The 26,089-nt window shown below is 41.1% G+C and overlaps 1 protein-coding gene across 2 annotated transcripts in view; it reads right to left on the bottom strand.

Annotated features, from left to right (window-relative positions):
• LOC128692418 (protein gooseberry) overlaps positions 1-26,089 on the bottom strand; it is a 326,567-nt gene that overhangs the window by 121,131 nt on the left and 179,347 nt on the right. For both annotated transcript variants that reach the window (XM_053781592.2, XM_053781593.2), the window contains exon 4: positions 23,051-23,160. In XM_053781592.2, coding sequence (XP_053637567.1) covers positions 23,051-23,160 — 110 coding nt within the window. The remainder of the gene's footprint in view (positions 1-23,050; positions 23,161-26,089) is intronic.

The raw sequence follows: 26,089 nt of genomic DNA, 5'->3' as shown, positions 1-26,089 counted from the left end.
CACACACACTAATTTACACTCATCAACACATACATATGCACCAACACTCACACACACCAATACACACACCCATCAAAACACACACCAACACTATCCTTGACACACATTATCACCCATACACACATTCGCGCGCGCACACAATCCACACTGTAGCGATTAGTGAAAAGGCGGGACCAGGGGCTATGAATCGACCCATGCAACCACAAATAAGTGAGTACACACACACACACACACACACACACAGACACACACACACACACACACACACACACACACACACACACACACACACACGTGAAGAAACTAGAGAAAGTGCAAAGGTTTGCAACAAGACTAGTCCCAGAGCTAAGAGGTATGTCCTACGAGGAGAGGTTAAGGGAAATCAACCTGACGACACTGGAGGACAGGAGAGATAGGGGGGACATGATAACGACATACAAAATACTGAGAGGAATTGACAAGGTGGACAAAGACAGGATGTTCCAGAGATTGGACACAGTAACAAGGGGACACAGTTGGAAGCTGAAGACACAGATGAATCACAGGGATGTTAGGAAGTATTTCTTCAGCCACAGAGTAGTCAGTAAGTGGAATAGTTTGGGAAGCGATGTAGTGGAGGCAGGATCCATACATAGCTTTAAGCAGAGGTATGATAAAGCTCACGGCTCAGGGAAAGTGACCTAGTAGCGATCAGTTAAGAGGCGGAGCCAGGAGCTCGGACTCGACCCCCGCAACCTCAACTAGGTGAGTACACACACACACACACACACACACACACACACACACACACACACACACACACACACGCACGCACGCACGCACACGCACACGCACACGCACACGCACACGCACACGCACACGCACACAGCACGTCAAGAAATTTAAAAAAATGCGAAGGTTTCCACGAGACTAGTCAAAGAGCTAAGGGTTATGTCCTATGAGGAGAGGTTAAGGAAAATCGACCTGACGACAACGGAGGAAAAGAAAGAGAGTGAGTACATGATAACGACATACTGAGAGGAATTGACATGGAGGACGGAGACAGAATGTTCCAGAGATGGGACACAGCAACAAGGGGTCACAATTGGAAGTTGAAGACCCAGATGAGTCACAGGGATGTTAGGAAGTGTTTCTTCAGTCATAGAGTTGTCAGTAAGTGGAATAGTCTGGAGAGTGATGTAATGGAGGCAGGATCATACAGAGCATTAAGAAAAGGTATGATAAGGTTCATGGAGCAGGGAGAGAGTGGACCCAGTAGCGACCAGTTAAGATACAGGGCCAGGAACTATGAATCGACCCCTGCAACCACAATTAGGTGAGTACACACACACACACACACACACACACACACAAACACACACTCTATGAACCAACAAGACTGAACCTCATATTCACCGTGAGTAGTCCAGACATCGAGGACATCACATACGAAAGGCCCTTTAGTTCCTGAGCTTCGAATATATAGCAGAGTTACAAGTGCAGAGGGAAGCAGGGTAGAACGGGAGAAGCAAAAATACAAAAGGAGGGACTACACAGGCATGAGGAATTCCCTGCATGAGTTTCAGCGGAAAAGAGAAATACATAGTGGGAAAATCAGTAAAACGAAATGATGAGCCACTTGACAACAAAATGCAAAGAGGCAGAGAAGATGTTTGTTCCCAAGGGCAACAGAAAAAATAAAATGATGAGAAAGAGCCCTTGGTCCACCCACAGGTGTAGAGAGGCCAAAACTAAGAGTGCTAGAGAATGGAAAAAGCAAAGAAAACAAAGGACCCAGGAAAATAAAGAAATGATTAGTCGAAGAGCCAGAAACAAATATGCACAGATAAGGAGGAAGGCCCAGCAACACTACAAAAACGACATAGCCTCGAAAGCCAAGTCTGACCCAAAGCTGCTGTATAACCACATCAGGAGGAAAAAGTAGTCAAGAACAGGTAATCAGGATGAGGAAGGAAGGAAGGAGGGGAGTTCACAAGAAACCACTGAGAATTATGTGAAGAGCTCAACACGAGGTTTAAGGAAGTATTTTCACTGGAGACAGAAAGGATTCCGGAAAGTCGGTATGGTGGGGTACAACAACAAGTCCTGGACACAGTACATACAACCTGGGGCTGGACAACATCTTTCCATGGGTCCTGAGAGAGGAAGCAGAGGCACGGTGTGTGCCACTAACAATGATCCTCAACACATCCATCGAAACTGGGCAACTACCTGACATACGTAAGACAACAAATGTAGTCCCAGTTTTTAATTAAGGAGACAGGCACGTGGCATTAAACTTCAGAACAGTGTCACTGACGTGTGTAGTATGCAAAGTCATCGAGAAGATTATCAGAAGAGTGGTGGAGCACCTAGAAAGGAACAAGCTTTTACACAACAACCAGCACGGTTTCAGGGAAGGGAAATCCTGTGTAACAAACCTACTGGAGATTTGTGACAAGGAAATGGAAGTAAGTCAGGAGAGAGAGAGAGAGGGGGTAGATAGACTGCATTTTCTTGGACTACAAGAAGGCTTTCAACACCTTGAAAAAACAAGAGGATCAGACATGTATATCAGAAAGCACACTGCAATGGATCAAAGAAAACCTGACAGGGAGGCGATGAGTCATGGTACGTGACGAGGCGTCAGAGTGGGAGCCTGTGACGAGAGGGGTTCCGCAGGGGTCAGTCCTAGGACCAGCCCTGTTTCTAGTATATGTGAAGGACATGACGGAAGAAAAGTCCCTGTTTGCAGACGATGTGAAGCTAATGAGAAGAGTTCAGTCGGATGAGGATCAGTCGGGACTACGAAGAGATCTGAACAGGTTGCAAGCCTGATACCTTGGTTTAACGCCACCAAGTGCAACGTCATGAAGATCGGGGAAAGGCAAAGAAGACCACAGACTGAGTACAGGCTAGGGGGCCTAAGACTACAAACCTTACTCAAGAAAAAGGAACTTCGTGTGAATATAATGCCGAGCACATCCGAGGTGCACATCAACCAAATAATTGCTGCAGCACATGGGAGCCTGGCAAACCTAAGAATAGCATTCTGATGTTTCAGTAAGGAATCGTTCGTGTCTCTGTGCATCGTGTACGTCAGGCCCATATTGGAAGCATGTTAATAAATTTGAGAAAGTGCAACGGTTTGCAACAAAACTAGTCCCGGAGCTAAGGGGCATGTGCTACGAGGAGAGGTTAAAGGAAATCGACCTGACGACGAAGGACAGGAGGGATAGTGGAAACATGATAACAACATAAAATACTTAGAGAAATTGATAAGGTGGACAGAGACAGGATGTTTCAGAGATGGGACGTAGCAATTAGAGGTCACGATTGAAAACTGAAGACTCAGATGAGTCACAGGGATGTTAGGAAGTATTTCTTCCTAACATCCCTGGAGTACATCCTCCCTGGAGTATTTCTCCCTAACATCCCTGGAGTATGCCCTCCCTGGAGTATTCCTAACCTACGTGGAGTATACCCTCCGTTATACTCCAGGTAAAGCTCCATTCCCTTCGATGAAGAGCCCTTTTCCAGCACCAAGGCATCTCTCATGAAGGGACACATAACAGGTAACAGTTTGATCACGGTCATTCAAACAACAAGAAGCATTTGTGTTTCTGTCCACCTTCTTGTGACGGGATGACGGGTGATCTGTGAAGGGTACCAGTTGACTCGTCACCACACGGGTGACGACCATTCTCTGTGTTGGTTACTACTTGCTGACGGTTAATATTGGTCGTTGATGTCTGTGTCTTGTTTATACAGAGGTGCTTCACCACGCGGTGTTGTGTTTACACACTCGGTGTTGTACTTACACACGCGGTGTTGTATTTACACACTCGGTGTTGTTTACACGAGCGGTGTTGGGTTTGCACACGAAGTGCTGTGTTTACACACGCCGTGTTGTGTTTACTCACGCGGTGTTGGGTTTACACGCACGGTGTTGTGTTTATTCAGTGTTGTGTATATTGAATAATGTTTGTTGTCTTGACAGTGTTTGCACACGATATTTACACATAAGGTTTGCATAAATCTTACACAATATTTTCACAGTGTACACAGTGTTTAGAAGTGTTAACACATTGCATCAACACTGTTCCCCCTCAACACTGTTCCCCCTCAACACTGCTCTCCTCAACACTGCTCTCCTCAACACTGCTCTCCTCAACACTGCTCTCCTCAACACTGCTCTCCTCAACACTGCTCCTCTCAACACCGCTCTCCTCAACACTGCTCTCCTCAACACTGCTCTCCTCAACACTGCTCTCCTCAACACTGCTCTCCTCAACACTGCTCCCCTCAACACTGCTCCCCTCAACACTGCTCCCCTCAACACTGCTCCCCTCAACACTGCTCCCCTCAACACTGCTCCCCTCAACACTGCTCCCCTCAACACTGCTCCCCTCAACACTGCTCCCCTCAACACTGCTCCCCTCAACACTGCTCCCCTCAACACTGCTCCCCTCAACACTGCTCCCCTCAACACTGCTCCCCTCAACACTGCTCCCCTCAACACTGCTCCCCTCAACACTGCTCCCCTCAACACTGCTCCCCTCAACACTGCTCCCCTCAACACTGCTCCCCTCAACACTGCTCCCCTCGACACTGCTCCCCTCGACACTACTCCCCTCGACACTGCTCCCCTCGACACTGCTCCCCTCGACACTGCTCCTCTCGATACTGCTCCTCTCGACACTGCTCTCCTCAACACTGCTCTCCTCGACACTACTCCCCTCGACACTGCTCCTCTCAACACTGCTCCTCTCAACACTGCTCCTCTCGACACTGCTCCTCTCGACACTACTCTCCTCAACACTGCTCCCCTCAACACTGCTCTCCTCAACACTGATCCTCTCAACACTGCTCCTCTCGACACTGCTCTCCTCAACGCTGCTCACTGTTCTCTCAGCACTGCTCCCCTCAACACTGCTCCCCTCAACACTGCTCTCCTCAACACTGCTCCCCTCAACGCTGCTCCCCTTAACACTGTTCTCTCAGCACTGTTCCCCTCAACACTGCTCCCCTCAACACTGCTCTCCTCAACACTGCTCCTCTCAACACTGCTCCTCTCGACACTGCTCTCCTCAACACTGCTCCCCTCAACGCTGCTCTCCTCAACACTGTTCTCTCAGCACTGCTCCCCTCAACACTGCTCCCCTCAACACTGCTCCCCTCAACACTGCTCTCCTCAACACTGCTCCCCTCAACACTGCTCCCCTCAACACTGCTCCCCTCAACGCTGCTCCCCTCAACACTGCTCTCCTCAACACTGCTCCCCTCAACACTGCTCCCCTCAACACTGCTCCTCTCAACACTGCTCCCCTCAACACTGCTCCCCTCAACACTGCTCTCCTCAACACTGCTCCCCTCAACACTGCTCCCTTCAGCACTGCTCTCCTCAACACTGCTCCTCTTAACACTGCTCCTCTCGACACTGCTTTCCTCAACACTGCTCCCCTCAACGCTGCTCCCTTTAACACTGTTCTCTCAGCACTGCTCCCCTCAACACTGCTCCCCTCAACACTGCTCTCCTCAACACTGCTCCCCTCAACGCTGTTCTCTCAATACTGTTCCCCTCAACACTGCTCCCCTCAACACTGCTCTCCTCAACACTGCTCCTCTCAACACTGCTCCTCTCGACACTGCTCTCCTCAACATTGCTCCCCTCAACACTGCTCTACTCAACACTGCTCCTCTCAACACTGCTCCTCTCGACACTGCTCTCCTCAACATTGCTCCCCTCAACACTGCTCTCCTCAACACTGCTCCTCTCAACACTGCTCCTCTCGACACTGCTCTCCTCAACATTGCTCCCCTCAACACTGCTCTCCTCAACACTGCTCCTCTCAACACTGCTCCTCTCGACACTGCTCTCCTCAACATTGCTCCCCTCAACGCTGCTCCCCTCAACGCTGCTCCCCTCAACGCTGCTCCCCTCAACGCTGCTCCCCTCAACGCTGCTCCCCTTAACACTGTTCTCTCAGCACTGCTCCACTTACCACTGTTTTATTTCTGCACAGCTCCCCTTAATAGTGCTTCCCTCAGCACTGCTTCTTCATCACTGTTATTTTCATCACTACTCCAACAATACCCCCCTCCCTTAACACCCCCTTCCTTGAGACTGCCTCCCCCTCCCTTAACACCCCCTTCCCTGACACTACCTCCCCCTCCTCAACATCAATCCCATCTTTGATACACTCTTGATATGCTATTGATGGGTTTTGAGAGCTTTCCTACTCCAGCAACCCTGGCCCTGGGCAAGGCTTGTCTGGGCTTGCCTGGGTAACCAGGCTGTTGTTGCTGTTTGCCCGTTGGTTAACATATCCATCACAGCCAGTTGATCTGGTACTTATTGGAGGTACTTGTCCAGTGTGCTCTTGAACACTTCTGTGCTTCGTCCGGTAGTGTTTATATTCTGGTAGGATACAAACAGTCTAGGAATAAGGATGTTGATACAGTGTTATCTTAAGGTGCCCACGGCGCCCTTGCCTTTCACTTAGATTATTTTTCATTTTTTAAGCCACTCTCACTCCAGTATGTTTTTTTTATAGCAGTGTGCATATTTGGGGCAAGACTCTCAAGTACTGTCCAGGTATATATTATCATATATCTCTCTCTTCTCCGTTTCAGAGAGGACTTTTAGGACTTTGGGTCGCTTCTCAACACCATTACCCCCCTCAACACTTTTCCCATCCTCAACACCTCCCCCATCCTCAACACCTCCCCAACATCCTCAACACCACCCCAACATCCTCAACACCACCCCAACATTCTCAACACCACCTTAACATCCTCAACACCACCCAAACATCCTCAACACCTCCCCAACATCCTCAACACCACCCCAACATACTCAACACCACCCCAACATCCTCAACACCACCCCAACATCCTCAACACCACCCAAACATGCTCAACACCACCCGGACATCCTCAAGACCACTCCAACATCCTCAACACCTCCCCATCCTCAACACCTCCCCATCCTCAACACCTCCCCCATCCTCAACACCTCCCCATCCTCAACACCTCCCCATCCTCAACACCTCCCCCATCCTCAACACCTCCCCATCCTCAACACCTCCCCCATCCTCAACACCTCCCCATCCTCAACACCTCCCCCATCCTCAACACCTCCCCATCCTCAACACCTCCCCATCTTCCTCAACACCACCCCAACATCCTCAACACCACCCCAACATCCTCAACACCACCCCAACATCCTCAACACCACCCAAACATCCTCAACACCACCCCAACATCCTCAACACCACCCCAACATCCTCAACACCACCCCAACATCCTCAACACCAGCCGAACATCCTCAACAACACCACCCCAAAATCCTCAACACCTCCCCATCCTCAACACCTCCCCATCCTCAACACCTCCCCCATCCTCAACACCTCCCCATCCTCAACACCTCCCCATCCTCAACACCTCCCCCATCCTCAACACCTTCTCAACACCATTACCCCCCTCAACACTTTTCCCATCCTCAACACCACCCCAACATCCTCAACACCACCCACATCCTCAACACCTCCCCATCCTCAACACCTCCCCATCCTCAACACCTCCCCCATCCTCAACACCTCCCCATCCTCAACACCTCCCCATCCTCAACACCTCCCCATCCTCAACACCTCCCCATCCTCAACACCTCCCCCATCCTCCAGAGGATGCGGATAGCCTTACTTTTCCATCCTATCGAAATTATTTTTTTCTTCTAAGCTAACCTCAAGTCACCTCTTGACCTGTTTCCTGAAGTCTCACCACCTGACTTTTCTAGTGACTGTCTGAGGCCTGGTCATGGACCAGGACGCGGCGGCGATAAGATAAGACAAAAGAGACAAGACTTTTTCGGATTTTTAATCCCGGAGGGTTAGCCACCCAGGATAACCCAAGAAAGTCAGTGCGTCATCGAGGAGTGTCTGTCTCATTTTCATACGTGCCTTAAATTTTATTCCTCAGGATACACCCACACCAGTTTACTAACCCCAAGGTACCTACTTGATTGCTAGGTGAACGGTGACAACAGGTGTAAAGAAACACGGGGATCGAACCACGGACATTCAGTGTGAAGCGAGAGCGTTGCCTACCAGGCCACTTTGACCCCCGGACAACCTTTAGGTAGGTAGGTCACCAGACATGTCTTTTAATTTTAACCTATTTTCCTGCTCAGTTGTGTATCATGAAAGTCAGGACCAACACGTCATCTAAAGTTCCCTTTCCAAATTCTGGGATATTTGTGAAGTGTTGTAGCCACGGTATTATGACTGGTTTTCTTCACGTGCATAGAATCCTGTCATATACTAATTAGCATTCTAATCCTCCGAAGCATGTCAAAGAAAGTGTTTCAACATTAATATTTTTGACGTGTACTGTGCGTAAACATAACAGATTTATTATTGTGATTAACAAGATTTACGAGGTAGCAGTCTTTAAAATCCATAATGAGGGATTGACAGTGATTTTACGGATAATTTGAGAGTTTTATGAAGCAACTTAGAAATATATATATATATAAATGGGTCGTTGTTTGTTGTAAAATATGATAATAACCTTTGTCATCTTATATATTCTTCGAAACAACTTATACCAATGCTGTTAAGTAGCTGTTTATAAAAAAAATTTTACCACTTCTTTCGGAAGTGTCTTCTCGGTACTTTGTAAACAATGTGATTTCTAGATGTATATTTGCGGTAACATAAGAATTCCATCAGATGTAAGTTGGTGTGTAACGCTGTATTTTTGCACATAAATTCCATGTAATTAACATGTTGAATATAATATCATTATTAAAACTGATTTCATTAAGTTTTATTCAGAACAATTTCTGAATCTCTGGTTTAAATTATACAATTTTATTTAAGAGACTATTGACAATCTCTTACGAAGCCAGCTAAACTCTTCATTCTCTACGCTATTGCACCATCATGGCGGATAACGCTGTGGGTTTAGTGGTGCAGCTATCTAGAGCGCTAGTTCCTCTCAGATATCTGAGAGGAACTGGTTGACGTCAGCACACTACCTCACTCTCAGAAAACTTCCATTCATTCCACCTGTTGCTACTCTTACAACATTGCATAGCTCTTGAGGACGCACGGAGATGTGTGAAAGATCTTGAGCCGAAGATTTCCATTCCCCGTGGCTTGTCTTGCATTGTTAAGATCGCTTGTCTGTGAATCCCTTCATTCCACCTGTTGCTACTCTTACAACATTGCATAGCTCTTGAGGACGCACGGAGATGTGTGAAAGATCTTGAGCCGAAGATTTCCATTCCCCGTGGCTTGTCTTGCATTGTTAAGATCGCTTGTCTGTGATTGTGTTGCATATATAAATAACATATATATATATATATATATATATATATATATATATATATATATATATATATATATATATATACATATATATACATATATATATATATATATATATATATATACATATATATATATATATACATATATATATATACATATATATATATATACATATATATATATATATATATATATACATATATATATATATATACATATATATACATATATATATATATATATATATATATATATACATATATATATATATATACATATATATATATATATATATATATATATATATATATATATATATATGTATATACATATATATATATATACATATATATATATATATATATATATATATATATATATATATATATATATATATATATATATATATATATATATATATATATATATATATATATATATATATATATATATATATATATATATATATATATATATATATATATATATATATATATATATATATATATATATATATATACACACACACACACACATCACAGGTGTGTGTGAAGGTGCGTTAAACCGGTAATATTAATTTTATGCACTAAATGTCAGGGTGTAAGCGTGTATAACCAGCGGCTCTCATCAGAGCACACTCTTGTCTAACTCTCAACAACATAACAATTCATCGTCACAAAAATGCCACACACGCAAGAAAATTGTTGCAGAAAAATGTGTTCGGAGGTCAGGCAACAGGATCAGAGGGAATCTTTTGAATTAAAACTTCATTATATAAACAAAAGCTTGCTAACTAGGGCGCCACGAGCAGCTAGCGGAACCACCGACGACTGTTGCGGCGATAGTGTTCCTGCCGTTCCCCGTCACGACGACTGGTGCGGCGACAGCGTTCCTCCCGCTCCCCGTCCCTACGATTGGTGCGGCGGTAGCAGAAGCGCTCCTGGCGCTCCCCGTCCCAACGACTGGTGCGGCGATAGCGTTCCCTCCCCATCTGAATGACTGGTGCGGCGGTAGCGGTAGCGGTCATTGTCCACAACCTCTTTCCCGCTGCTCCCCGCTCCGACCAGTCTCATACCAGTTCCATAACCCTGGCTGATCTCAACAGGTGTTCTTCCTTCGCAAGTCGTTCTTTCTTGCTGGATGTCTGGTCAACCCGGCAGTTGTTGCTAGAGGTTAACCATGAAAGCAAAGCTCTTATAGTAATATCAGTAATATTCATCATCGCACTTAACCCTATCAGTATACCTAATTATTAGGACTCATCAGTATGCTTTATAATTCATCAGTACTTAATGACCCTGGCAGTCAGTAGACAGTCTTAAACTTCAACTCTTAATAAGAGAGGAAAAATGTCAACAGTAGACAGTCTTAAATGTCAGCTCTTAATAAGAGAGGAAAAATGCCGACCGATTACATGCATTATATAAGGAGCATTTGAAGTTAAAACGCATATTGCGTAGGAGGGAGCGAGAGTTATCATGCACGACTGAATTACCAAATATTTACTCAAGTGTAAATGTAATAAATAAAAGTGATCGATAACAGCAGAAATTCTCGCAGTACAAAGTAATGTTTATCGATAAAATAATTTAAACTGAGTAACGCGTAAGTTGTCACTATATTTCCATTTATGATTGATATTCCATTCACACTCTCGTCTATTCAATTTACCTCGAATTGTCATCTGATTACTCCTCCCCTCCCACCAAAAAAATAAATTAGCTTGGTTTCAATTGACTCGTTCGAATGGTATATTAATATGCATGGAAGATGGAGAGGGTGGTAAGGTTGGGCTACGAGGCGCTAAACTTGATTGTGACATCAATTACCAAGGTGCCAAGACTGGGTGTGCTGGATTTACGAAGTCGACGGAAAGTTCTTGTTTCTAATTCAAAATTGGGTGGAGTGTGCGTCTGTCTTGTTGTATATGAGAGTTACCTGGTTTTAGGGGAGGGGGGGTTAGTCATGTCTGTCTGTCATGTTCAGTCACATATATATGAATATATGTATGTATGACAACAATTATTGGGGGCGTGGAGAGATAGGAATTCAAGGAAAGAGATTTTGAAAAGAGAGGAATAAGGGAGAATACAAGAGACGAAAGGGGCAGGTGAAACATGTTCCAAAGGTTTTTTGGGAGTCTGCTTAAATGGAGTCTCATCACTGGAAGAGGAGGAGGTTGGTAGCAGTAAGAAATAGAAGGATACGCGACCTACAGATAGCCTTACCCTTCACGACCGTCACCAACAAAATCACCCTCATCTCCAGCCCTGGAGGTGAGAGATATTATCTGAGGATTCACGACCCTCAACAACACCCCTCCCTTCCCTAGTCCTGACAGTTTTCTTATTGCCCTAATGAAGTTTCAAATCAGGCTGAGAGACTTTAGCACTATGTACAGTATGTACTGTACGTAACCTCTTTCTCTAAGACGGAATATGACAGTGAAAACTAGCAGCACACTTCTAGTGCATAACTTTTTTCTACATAGATATAAAAGGTGAGAAATATTATCTACATATTCACCCCCCCCCCCCGATTCCTTCCCCACCAACAACAGCCTATCCAACCATGGATGTCAGATTTTAGCGTCAGTGTATAAAAATATTATATCCACAAAATCCACATCATTCACCAAGATTAATTACGTGTCACTTCTCAAACATGTGATACCTCTTATTTTCAGCGCAATACTTGTAATCTACTTGTTGTAAATACGTAACTGTATCACAACCAAGTGTATATCATTTTATTATTATTATTATTATTATTATTATTATTATTATTATTATTATTATTATTATTATTATTATTATTATTATTATTATTATAATAAAAATTATTATTATTATTATTATTATTATTATTATTATTATTATTATTATTATTATTATGAGTAGTAGTAGCAGCAGTAGTAGAAACAACACCAGTAGCAGCAGCATGAAGTAGTAGGTAGTGGCAGTAATAAAAGTAGTAGCAGCAATAATAATAGTAACAGTAGTAGTGGTAGATAGAGTAGTAGTTGTATAAGTTGCATGAAGTAGTAGGTAGCGGTAGTAGTAGTATTAGTAGTAACAGTAATAGTAGCAATAGCAGCATTATTAGTAGCATTAGTAGTAGTAGTAGTAGTAGTAGTAGTAGTAGTAGTAGTAGTAGCTGTAGCAGTAATAGTCGCAGTAATATCAAATTATTCATTATTATCTTTATGTAATCGTGATTTTAACAGGAGCAATGTAGATGATAATACTTCTACGAAGACTCTCCAAACTGTCTTCCAAAGAGAAACCGACAAGTTCCTTGAGGCAGTTCACGATCATGCGGGCTGAGGTGCTTGCACTGGGTTGCGTGCTGCCAGCGCCAACAGCTCGACTTATCAAGCCACCAACCATGACGCTTTGTTTAGTACTGGACCGCTGAGGTGGCAACCACTCCTCCTCTCCCTTCCCGAGCTATAAACGGATAGTCAACATGCAGGCGAAATCTAGTCTGTGTAAGATTATACTCTATTTTTTTTTTTACCTTATCCTGGAGTGCGCGCGCTAACCTGAGTTAATCTTAATAATTTACAAAGTCACACCGTGACTTTGTAAATGATCCAAATCTTACCAAAAACGTCGTCGTAAGCTCCTCTCTCCTATGTACGGGTTATTTATGTATTCTTCCAGTCACGGTATTGTGCCTTTCTCCTCATTAATAATTTATTCGCTGCTCTCTGGCAAACTCTTTGTATCCACACACACAGAAATGCAAATAACAGGGTGTAATAAGCTTCCGGTTCCAATAACTAATTGTAAATTTTAAACAGCGATTTTTAAGTTCCAACATGTTTCTAAAGGATGTTTTCTCTCGGGTTTTTTTTTTTTTATTGTTTATCGAAGCGACAAACCACATATTTATGAGATCCGCACTGATGAAACGAATATCAGTCGTGTTTAAGGGAAACTCTTGTAAGACGACACGTTGACTTACATGCTGGATCATGCAAGTATCAGCTGATGGCAGTCTTATGTTTCAGAGGAGTGCTGAAGAGTCTTGACAGCAGTCCAGGAGTCATGAGATTCATTGATGAAACCACTACATCATTATTATTATTATTATTATTATTATTATTATTCTTGTTATTATTGTTTATTATTGTTGTTTATTATTATTGTTGTTGTTGTCGCTGTTGTGTAAGTTTTTGCTTTTTTTTCTTGTTGTTGAAGATGTTTTTTGTTCAAGATCCACCAGTTCTGTGACTAATTATTATTGTTATTATTATTATTATTATCATCAGCATCATCATTATTATTAGGTGAAGCGTTAAACCCGTGTGTCATTCAGCGCATGGGAGTGCTGGAGGCTCAATCCTCCGCCCACTAATAGCGAGATAGGAACCCAACTCTTGCAGCTAGGTTCCACCCCCCCCCTCACCTCCTGCTCTCCCAACAAACACTCAAAAGAATTCTCCAAACAAAATTTAATGACTTTTTCAAGTGGCGTAAAAAAAAGGGCTCAGCAAATATTGTTATTCAGCATTTAGAAAAGATAACTATCTTTAAGAAAGAAACTCAGACGAGGGAGGGAGAGAGAGAGAGAGAGAGAGAGAGAGAGAGAGAGAGAGAGAGAGAGAGAGAAAGAAAGGGACAGAAGACCCCACGTGGCTCTGCCACATTGTCCTCATAGACATAATGACTGTGGAATCCTCTTTGTTTACTCCTAAGAAATGTTTGTGTTTTGTCCCTAAAATTTTTCCAGTGGTCCATTCAGAGTGTAAAATTCATTTTGGAGTTTTCGGCGTTCCTTTGACTGCTTTGGGCTTCTTTTGTGCCTTTGGGAACGTTTGTTTCAATTTGTGTTTTTTTTTAATCGTTATTGTGAAAACCGTGAATGACTCGCAGTGTCCATTTTTTCAGCAAGTCTGTCAGGCAAATGCCCCAGCATCTCCCATTGTGGTGATACATAGCAGAGGAAAATGTTCGCACTTCATGTATCTTAAGTTCGGCTGGAGACTATCATGTCCAGAATGGCTGGACACGGGAGACACAAAGTGATGGAGACAGAGTTATAATTATTATTATTATTATTATTGCTATTATTATTATTATTATTATTATTATTATTATTATTATTATTATTATTATTATTATTATTATTATTATTATTATTGCTATTATTATTATTATTGCTATTATTATTATTATTGCTATTATTATTATTATTATTATTATTATTATTATTATTGTTATTAGTATTATTATTATTATTGTTGTTAATTTTATTATTAGGTTATTATTATTTTATTATTATTATTATTATTATTATTATTAATATTAAGAGTTAGACAGAGAGTAGGATAGCAGATGAGCAAGGAAGCCTTAGGAAGGGTAGGGGGTGTGTAGCCCAGGTGTTTACAGTGAAACATATAGGTGAACAGTATTTTGATAAAGGGTAAAGAGGTTTGTGTGGCATTTATGGATTTGGAAAAAGCGTATAATAGGATGGATAGGGGGGCAATGTGAAAGATGTTCCAAATGTATGGAAGAGGAAGTAGGTTATTGAAAGCAGTGAAGATTTTTTACGAGGATAATGAGGGTCAGTTAGAGTATGAAGGAGAGAGGGAGATTATTTCCCAGTAGAAATAGGCCTTAAACAGGGATGTGCGATGTCACCGTGGTTGTTTAAATTTTTTTTAGATGGAGTTGTAAGAGAAGTGAATGCTCGTGTGTTGGCAGAAGGTGTGGGGTTAAAAGATAAAGAATCTAACACAAAGTGGGAGTTGTCACTGTTGCTCTTTGCTGATGACACTGTGCATCTGGGAGATTTTGAAGAGAAGTTGCAGAGGCTGGTGGATGAGTGTGGAAGGGTATGTAAAAGAAGGAAATTTAAAGTGAATATAAGAAAGAGTAAGGTGATGAGGATAACATTAGGAAACGAAAGATTGGATATCAGATTGGAGGGAGAGAGTATGGAGGAGATGAATGTATTCATATATTTGGGAGTGGACGTGTCAGCAGATGGGTCTATGAAAGATGGGGCGAACCATAGAATTAACGAGAGGAAAAAGGTGAGTGGTGCACTGAGGAGTCTGTAGAGAGAAAGAACTTTATCCATGGAAGCAAAGAGAGGAATGAATGAGAGAATAGTTATACCAACCCTCATATACGGGTGTGAAGCATGGGTGGTGAATGGAGGCAGTGGAGATGTCATGCCTGAGGGCAGTATGTGGTGTGAAGTGAATGTAACGCAGAGAGTCCGTAGTTTGGAGATTAGGAGGAGGTGTGGGATTACCAAAATTATTATCTAGAGGACTGAGGGTAGAACGAAATAGAATGACTTCGAGAGTGTATAAATCTGTAGTGGAGGGAAGGCGGGGTAGGGGTTGGCCTTGGAAAGGTTGGAGGGAGGTGGTAATGGAGATTTTGTGTGCGAGGGACTTGGACTTCCAGCAAGCATGCGTGAGTGTGTTAGATAGGAGTGAATGGAGACAAATGATTTTTAGGACTTGACGTGCTCTTGGAGTGTGAGCAAGGTAACATTTATGAAGAAATTCAGGGAAACCGGCAGGCCGGACTTGAGTCCTGGAGATGGGAAGTACAGTGCCTGCACTCTAAAGGGTGTTAATGTTGCAGTTTTATAACTGTAGTGTAAACACTCCTCTGACAAGACAGTGATGGGGGCCAATGATGATGAAAGTTTTTCTTTTTCGGGCCACCCTGCCTTGGTGGGAAGCCGCCGATGCGTTAATAAAAAATATTTTTATTATTTGCATTATTATTTTTTATTATTAGTGTTATTATTATTACTATTATTGTTATTATTATTATTATTATTATTATTATTATTATTATTATTATTATTATTTTTATTATTATTATTATTATATTTCTATTATTATTAATATTGTTATTTTTATTATTATTTTTATTATGATTGTTATTATTATGAAAGTCCACAGTGGGTAAACCGTAAAAAACAAAAGACTCTTTGCTGTCTGTCTACTGCCAAGTGCTGACTTGCAGCCTTTATTCCAGGCATTTATTCAGCCGTGTAAGAGTAAGACAGAGGGCTCTTAATACAAGTATTTCAAATGATCAAATCGCATGACAATCTTGATTCAGAAAAGTACTATAATATTACCCAATCAATCACAACACGCAGCACAAATTTTAAAATTACAGACGAACAGTTTTAGTTCACCTGAATGTATATATTTTTTCTTCGTCTAGGAAGAAATATAAATATTAAATAGAAAGTCGGGAAAAGTAAATGAGAGAAGTTCCGCACACTCAGGGTACCATATATGTCCCTTTACCGATTTGTTTTTTAAACTTTCTATCATATTAAAGAAATTGTTGCTAAACACACACTTTCTCTCCCTCTCTCTCTCTCTCTCTCTCTCTCTCTCTCTCTCTCTCTCTCTCTCTCTCTCTCTCTTTATATATATATTTTTTTTCAACAAGTCGGCCGTCTCCCACCGAGGCAGGGTGACCCAAAAAAGAAAGAAAATCCCCAAAAAGAAAATACTTTCATCATCATTCAACACTTTCGCCACACTCACACATTATCACTGCTTTTGCAGAGGTGCTCAGAATACAACAGTTTAGAAGCATATACATATAAAGATACACAACATCTCCCTCCAAACTGCCAATATCCAAAACCACTCCTTTAAAGTGCAGGCATTGTACTTCCCATTTCCAGGACTCAAGTCCGACTATATGAAAATAACCGGTTTCCCTGAATCCCTTCACTAAATATTACCCTGCTCACACTCCAACAGATCGTCAGGTCCCAAGTACCATTCGTCTCCATTCACTCCTATCTAACACGCTCACGCACGCTTGCTGGAAGTCCAAGCCCCTCGCCCACAAAACCTCCTTTACCCCCTCTCTCCAACCCTTTCGAGGACGACCCCTACCCCGCCTTCCTTCCCCTATAGATTTATATGCTTTCCATGTCATTCTACTTTGATCCATTCTCTCTAAATGACCAAACCACTTCAACAACCCCTCTTCTGCCCTCTGACTAATGCTTTTATTAACTCCACACCTTTTCCTAATTTCCACACTCCGAATTTTCTGCATAATATTTACACCACACATTGCCCTTAAACAGGACATCTCCACTGCCTCCAACCGTCTCCTCGCTGCTGCATTTACCACCCAAGCTTCACACCCATATAAGAGTGTTGGTACTACTATACTTTCATACATTCCCTTCTTTGCCTCCATAGATAACGTTTTTTGACTCCACATATACCTCAACGCACCACTCACCTTTTTTCCCTCATCAATTCTATGATTAACCTCATCCTTCATAAATCCATCCGCCGACACGTCAACTCCCAAGTATCTGAAAACATTCACTTCTTCCATACTCCTCCTCCCCAATTTGATATCCAATTTTTCTTTATCTAAATCATTTGATATCCTCATCACCTTACTCTTTTCTATGTTCACTTTCAACTTTCTACCTTTACACACATTCCCAAACTCATCCACTAACCTTTGCAATTTTTCTTTAGAATATCCCATAAGCACAGTATCATCAGCAAAAATTAACTGTGTCAATTCCCATTTTGAATTTGATTCCCCAAAATTTAATCCCACCCCTCTCCCGAACACCCTAGCATTTACTTCCTTTACAACCCCATCTATAAATATATTAAACAACCATGGTGACATTACACATCCCTGTCTAAGACCTACTTTTACTGGGAAGTAGTCTCCCTCTCTTCTACACACCCTAACCTGAGCCTCACTATCCTCATAAAAACTCTTTACAGCATTTAATAACTTACCACCTATTCCATATACCTGCAACATCTGCCACACTGCTCCTCTATCCACTCTATCATATGCCTTTTCTAAATCCATAAATGCAATAAAAACTTCCCTACCTTTATCTAAATACTGTTCACATATATGCTTCAATGTAAACACTTGATCTACACATCCCCTACCCACTCTGAAACCTCCTTGCTCATCCGCAATCCTACATTCTGTCTTACCTCTAATTCTTTCAATTATAACCCTACCGTGGTCAGTCCATCAATCTTGAGTAGAATACGGCATATGAGCGGAGAAGGAGCTTATAAACCGTAGGTAGAAGAGGTGCAGCAGTCATAGGTGGTGTCACATTTGCCCAATGTGGAAGTAGGTCGTGCCCAAGGGTTAGGCAAGCGAAGAATTCCCAAGTATTAAGATCCCAAGAAGTTGCAGTGTCTGACAGGATTGTAGATGAATGGTTCACAGAACCGACACTTTGGGATCTTAATACTTGGGAATTCTTCGCTTGCCTAACCCTTGGGCACGACCTACTTCCACATTGGGCAAATGTGACACCACCTATGACTGCTGCACCTCTTCTACCTACGGTTTATAAGCTCCTTCTCCGCTCATATGCCGTATTCTACTCAAGATTGATGGACTGACCACATCGACTCAAGGTTGAGGGACTGATTACCTCATTCTCCTCCTATTCTTCAAGCTTCTCCTGTGTATGGACTGATGAAGCCACTGTGTGGCTAAACGTTTCCTTAATAAAGATACCCAAGAGTTGCACATGTGTAATTTATCAACGTGTCTGTTCTGTGAACCATTCATCTACAAGAGAGCTTACATAAATGGGGAGAAATCAGAATGGGGGCACGTCACAAGCGGTGTTCCTCAGGGGTCAGTGTTGGGCCCGTTGTTGTTCACAATTTACATAAACGACATAGATGAGGGAATAAATAGCGACATAAGCAAATTTGCTGATGACACCAAAATAGGCCGTCCAATTCATTCTAATGAGGACACTAGAGCACTCCAGGATGATTTGAATAGACTGATGCAATGGTCGGGGAAGTGGCAGATGCAGTTTAATATTGACAAATGCAAAGTTCTAAATGTTGGACAGATAAATAACCATGCCACATATAAACTAAATGATGTAGATCTTAATACTACTGATTGCTAAAAGGATTTAGGAGTTCTGGTTAGCAGTAATCTAAAATCAAGACAACAGTGCATTAGTGTTCGTAATAAAGCTAACAGAATTCTTGGCTTCATACCTAGAAGTATAAATAAAAAAAGTTCTCAGGTTGTTCTTCAACTCTATATATCCTTGGTTAGGCCTCATTTAGATTATGCTGCTCAGTTCTGGTCACTGTATTACAGAATGGATATAAATGCTCTGGAAAACGTACAGAGGAGGATGACAAAGATGATCCCATGTATCAGAAATCTTCCCTATGAAGATAGACTGAAGGCCCTGAATCTGCACTCTCTCGAAAGGCGTAGAATTAGGGGGAATATGATCGAGGTGTTTAAACGGAAAACAGGAATAAATAAAGGGGATGTAAATAGTGTGTTGAAAATTTCCAGCCAAGACAGGACTCGCAGCAATGGTTTCAAGTTGGAAAAATTCAGATTCAGGAAGGATATAGGAAACCACTGGTTTGGTAATAGAGTTGTGGATGAGTGGAACAAACTCCCGAGTACAGTTATTCAGGCTAAAACGTTGTGTAGTTTTAAAAATAGGTTAGATAAATACATGAGTGGGTGTGAGTGGGTGTGAGTTGGACCTGACTAGCTTGTGCTGCTGGGTCTGGTGCAGTGCTCCATCCTTGAGTGGGGGTGACCAGACTGGGTGGGTCATTGGGCTAATCCGGGGAAGGGACATGGACCTGCTCCGCATGGGTCAGTAGGCCTGTTGCAGTGTTCCTTATTTCTTATGTTCTTATATTCTTAATTATGAACGAAAATGATTACTACGAAAAAATTAATAATCTCTTAGATCATACTGAAACCTATTCTAAACTTAGAAAAAATCCTCTAGAAACCGTTAACAGCAATTTCAGTAAAACAATAAACCTTCTACTGAAAGGCAAAGATGAAGTAAATTGTTTATTTACTTCCACTAATCCATCTTTACCTTACATGTATGGACTAATAAAAACACACAAACCAGGGAATCCAGTCAGACCAACTATTAGCTCCTTAGGATCAGTTTCATATAAATTATCCAAATGGCTTGTTGACATTTTGAGCCCTATTGTTGGCAAAATTTCTAACTTTAATGTTAAAAATAACATAGATTTAGTTGATAAATTAAGTTCCGTGACTGACTTAAATGATTTTAACATGGTTAGTTTTGATGTTATTCTTTGTTTACGAAAGTTCCTGTTGATGATTTATTAAGTTTCTTATTTGAAGTACTCTTTAATTATGATTTACCATTGCCAGTTCCTACTATCATTAAACTAATTGAACTTTGCATTGTTGATGCAAAATTTTAATGTAATGATAAGTTTTACACTCAGAAGTTTGGTATGGCAATGGGGAATCCTCTTTCACCTGTTCTTAGTAACCTATACATGGAATTTTTTGAAACAAGGCTGTTTAACACAATCCTCCCTAATAGAGCTAAATGGTTCAGATATGTAGATGATATTTTGTCTTATGCCCAAGAATGTAGATATACACCATTTCCTTGGTAAATTAAATAGCTTAGCTCATTTTATAAAATATACTGTTGAGTTTGAAGAAAATAACTCATTGCCTTTTCTAGATGTTTTAATTATTAAGAGTAATAATGAATTCAAATTCAAAATTTACAGAAAACCTACAAATAACTGTTCCTATGTATACAATTATTCTTCACATCAAGACAGAGTTAAACTGTCTGTTTTCTTATTAATGTTTTTGAGAGCTTTACGTATTTGTAGTCCAGAGTTCATAGATGAGGAAATATCTAAAATTTATGAAATAGCTAATGATTTGAAATACCCAAGAAACGTAATTGATAAATCTTTTAAAATTGCTATAAATACTTTTTACAATCCAAAAAGGGACAACCAGCCCTATTCAACTAAAAATATGTTGGTTCTCCCTTATCATGAAAACTTGGTTGATATGCCTTCTCTTCTTAAGACTTTTAATCTCAAAGTTGTATTTAAAAATCTTGATACAGTAAGAAAACTTTTGATAAAGAATTCCCCCCAAAATGCTGACGGATGTGTCTAAGATTCCTTGTAAAATTTGCGATAAAGTTTATTACGGTCAAACTGGTAAAAGTCTCGAACTAAGATTAAAACAACATAAATATAGCATTAGAACTGGACAAGAGTCCAATGCTCTATTTATTCATGTGAGAGATTTTAACCATCCAATTGATTTTCAAAAAGTTGAGAAAATTGTATCAAGCAAGTCCATGGTCGACAGGAATATAATTGAATCTTGTTTCATAAAACGCAGTTTTGTCAATAATATGAGTATTTCCTTTGGTTTATATAAATTAGATCCATTTATAATTAATAGAATTTGGGAAAAATTTAATAATACAATGGACAAATAATAAATTTTAAAATTCTTAATTCTTGGGTAGAATAGTTTACTTGTGGGTTGTGTGAAGGACCTGTCTAGTTGGGCCAGCGGGCCTACTGCAGTGTTCTCTTTCTTATGAGTCGCGCGTCAGGTGTTGCTTTGTTGTGGGATGTGATAGTGAGGTGTGGTCAAGACCTTTTATATGCCTTCCTGTGATGCATTACTTTTATTGTTCCTTGATAATGCGAGTAGTCACGAAACGCTTTGAATTTCTCTAGTCTTTCACAGTGGTTGTTTTGCATATATATGTGTGTGTATATATATGTGTATATATATATATATATATATATATATATATATATATATATATATATATATATATATATATATATATATATATATATATATATATATAGAGAGAGAGAGAGAGAAAGAGTGTGTGTGTGTGTGTGTGTGTGTGTGTGTGTGTGTGTGTGTGTGTGTGTATGTGTGTGTGTGTGTGTGTGTGTGTGCGTGCGTGTGTATAAAGTTGTGTGACACGTCAAGGCCATGGAATCTTGGTACAGAGAATGTGAGGTCATCTAGAACCTTATTGCTGACCTCTGGCCCATCTCATGGGCATAGCCTGCTTCCACTAGTTGGTTCCACTCACCTATGATGATATTTGCAACTGCTGCACCTTTCTTCTGTCTCCAGGATATATTAGCCCATCCTTCTGCCTCTGCTTCAGAGTGATCAAGGCAGAGGGACTGAACATCAGTTAAGGTTGATGGACTAATTATCTCATCTTCCACAGCTTCCAGTATATATTCTGTGTACTGAATCGAGAAATTCACTGGTTGACAAAACGTCTTCATGATTAGGATATCCTGGTGTTGCTCTTGTTATTCTAACCACTGCAGTTACAGGAGGTATTCACTGAGCAAGTCACTCACCAAGAGGTCTGGCCTGGGACCGGGCCACAGGAGTGATGACTTTCCTGGAACTATCACCAGGTAGTCAGTACCACACTGGCACCCGGACCTTCACTCCTCCTACTTAGATATCCAGAGAGTGCCAGAAGTACTTACCATCCTGAGCTATGGAGGCCTCAGTCAGTGACACTTCTCACCGCTTATCCAGTTGATGGAAGGGAAAGCTGGGGAAGGAGGGGGAAGAGACGTTGATGCCGATGAGGGCTCTTGTCCCAAGAAAATTGTCCCTTTCCCCAGCACTTTATTACTCCAACAGTTTCAACATTTCCTGCTGAATTTAATAAAAATTCCTTGCTTCTCTTTTCTACAAGTGTACGACTTCTTCCCTGGATACCTCAGTATTCTCTCCCTTGCAATGTTACAACCCCAACCCCTACCACCCTTTACTGCCCGGAAGAGAAACAGAGAAGTATTTCAGACTGAGGGAAGTACTCAGACAGTAAGAGGTACTCAGACTGAGATAAGTACTCACCATCTTTGGGTTTCTTGGTATCGTCGTCGTCATCCTTGCCTCTGAGGAGTCTGGAGATGGCTGAGACAGAGGGCGCTGTGTTCCTGTCACACAGACCGTCCTTGATCAGTCTGTAAAGGTCGAGACAAGTGATCAATCTCCACAGGAGCGCCACACACCACTTCATACATCATTATTATTACAACCATGGGGGTAAGCGCTAAACCAATGGGGGGTCATACAGAACCTAGGGCAATGGGAGGCAGTCACATTCAATGAGAAGGGATGGTTGTGTTAAATTCCTTTAATCAAGAGCCCTAACCGACGTCAGTGAACCTCCTCTGAAGGGACCGTCTCATTTCACCTTCAAATCATCATCTTACACCGTTCGTTGTCGTACGCTTTCTTCTTGATTTAAGGAACAAGAGCTGCCCTCGCTTTCCTCCGATCAAATATAATTATCTCCTATTCCCTAATTAACCGGACGATGTATGACCTCAAGAAGTCATACATATAATAATAATAATAATAATAATAATAATAATAATAATAATAATAATAATAATAATAATAATAATACCAATAATAATAATAACACCAATAATAATAATAATAATAATAATAATAATAATAATAATAATAATAATAATAATAATAATAAGAATACCCATATTTAATATTTATTATTTTTTATTTTATTTAGGTTAGGTTAGTTTAGATTATATTAGGTTAAGTTAGGTCCAATCAGTATAACTGAGTTAATATTAGGCTAGATCTAATCCAGATTGGTTAGGTAAGATTAGGTTAGGTTAGGTAATTTCAGGGTTAGTTAGATTAGGTTAGGTTAGGAAAGTTCAGGGTTAGTTAGGTTAGGTTAGGTTAGGTAAGTTCAGGGTTAGTCAGGTTAGGTTTGATAAGTTCAGGGTTAGTTAGGTTAGGTTAGGTAAGTTCAGGGTTAGTTAGGTTAGGCTAGGTTAAGTTAAGTAAGTTCGGGGTTAGTTAGGTTAGGTTAGGTAAGTTCAGGGTTAGTTAGGTTAGGTTAGGTTAAGTTAGGTTAGGTTACTTAAGTTCAGGGTTAGTTAGGTTAGATTAGGTTAGGTAAGTTCAGGGTTAGTTAGGTTAGGTAAGATTAGGTAAGGTTAGGTTAGGTTAGGGTAGGTAAGTTCAGGGTTAGTTAGGTTAGGTAAGTTCAGGGTTAGTTGGGTTAGGTAAGTTCAGGGTTAGTTAGGTTAGGTTACGTTAGGTAAGTTCAGGGTTAGTTAGGTTAGGTAAGATTAGGTAAGGTTAGGTTAGGTTAGAGTAGGTAAGTTCAGGGTTAGTTAGGTTAGGTAAGTTCAGGGTTAGTTAGGTTAGGTAAGTTCAGGGTTAGTTAGGTTAGGTTACGTTAGGTAAGTTCAGGGTTAGTTAGGTTAGGTAAGATTAGGTAAGGTTAGGTTAGGTTAGAGTAGGTAAGTTCAGGGTTAGTTAGGTTAGGTAAGTTCAGGGTTAGTTAGGTTAGGTAAGATTAGGTAAGGTAAGGTTAGGTTAGGTTAGGTTAGGGTAGGTAAGTTCAGGGTTAGTTAGGTTAGGTAAGTTCAGGGTTAGTTAGGTTATTGGAGGTGGGGAGGAAGGGGTGTGACGAGTCACCTACATCCAGTTATGATAATCACAATAACTGATCCAGACGTATATTTAACCACACATTAACTATTGTAAAGGTATATTATCCCACATGTTAACCAATGTAGACGCATATTTAACCACATGTTAACCAATGTGGACGTATGTTTAGCCACATGTTAACTAGTGTAGACGTATGTTTAGCTATATGTTAACCAATGTAGATGCATGTTTAGCCACATGTTAACCAATGTAGACACATGTTTAGCCACATGTTAACCAATGTAGATACATGTTTAGCCACATGTTAAATAGTGTAGACGCATGTTTAGCCACATGTTAACCAATGTAGACGCATGTTTAGCCAACTGTTAACCAATGTAGACGCATGTTTAGCCAACTGTTAACCAATGTAGACGCATGTTTAGCCACATGTTAACCAATGTAGACGCATGTTTAGCCACATGTTAACCAATGTGGACGCATGGTTAGCCACATGTTAACCAGTGTAGACACATGTTTAGCCACATGTTGACCAATATAGACACATGTTTAGCCACATGTTAACCAATGTAGACGCATGGTTAGCCACATGTTAACCAGTGTAGACGCATGGTTAGCCACATGTTAACCAGTGTAGACGCATGTTTAGCCACATGTTAACCAATGTAAACGCATATTTATTCACATGTTAACCAGTGTAGACACATATTTAGCCACATGTTGACCAATATAGACACATGTTTAGCCACATGTTAACCAATGTAGACGCATGGTTAGCCACATGTTAACCAGTGTAGACGCATGTTTAGCCACATGTTAACCAATATAGACACATGTTTAGCCACATGTTGACCAATGTAGACGCATATTTATTCACACGTTAACCAATGCATGCTTATGGACCACTGTAAATGGTTTGGGAAAATATTTTTGTCAGTGGGTTTGAGAAAAACCTGCCTAATGTGGGCCAGTAGACTTCCTGTTGTGCTCCTTCTTTCTTATGTTTTTATGATGCAGTACTGATTGTATGATGCAGTACTGATTGTATGATGCAGTACTGGTTGTATGTTGCAGTACTGGTTGTATGATGCAGTACTGGTTGTATGATGCAGTACTGGTTGTATGATGCAGTACTGGTTGTATGATGCAGTACTGGTTGTATGATGCAGTACTGGTTGTATGATGCAGTACTGGTTGTATGATGCAGTACTGGTTGTATGATGCAGTACTGGCTGTATGATGCAGTACTGGCTGTATGATGCAGTACTGGTTGTATGATGCAGTACTGGTTGTATGATGCAGTACTGGTTGTATGATGCAGTACTGGTTGTATGATGCAGTACTGGTTGTATGATGCAGTAATGGTTGTATGATGCAGTACTGGTTGTATGACGCAGTACTGGTTGTATGATGCAGTACTGATTGTATGATGCAGTACTCGTTGTATGGTGCCCTACC

The sequence above is a fragment of the Cherax quadricarinatus genome, chromosome 53 (assembly GCF_038502225.1).
Source record: "Cherax quadricarinatus isolate ZL_2023a chromosome 53, ASM3850222v1, whole genome shotgun sequence".
NCBI lineage: Eukaryota > Metazoa > Arthropoda > Malacostraca > Decapoda > Parastacidae > Cherax > Cherax quadricarinatus.
Note: the sequence above shows the minus strand (reverse complement) of the source record. Positions and strands in the feature narration are given on the sequence as shown.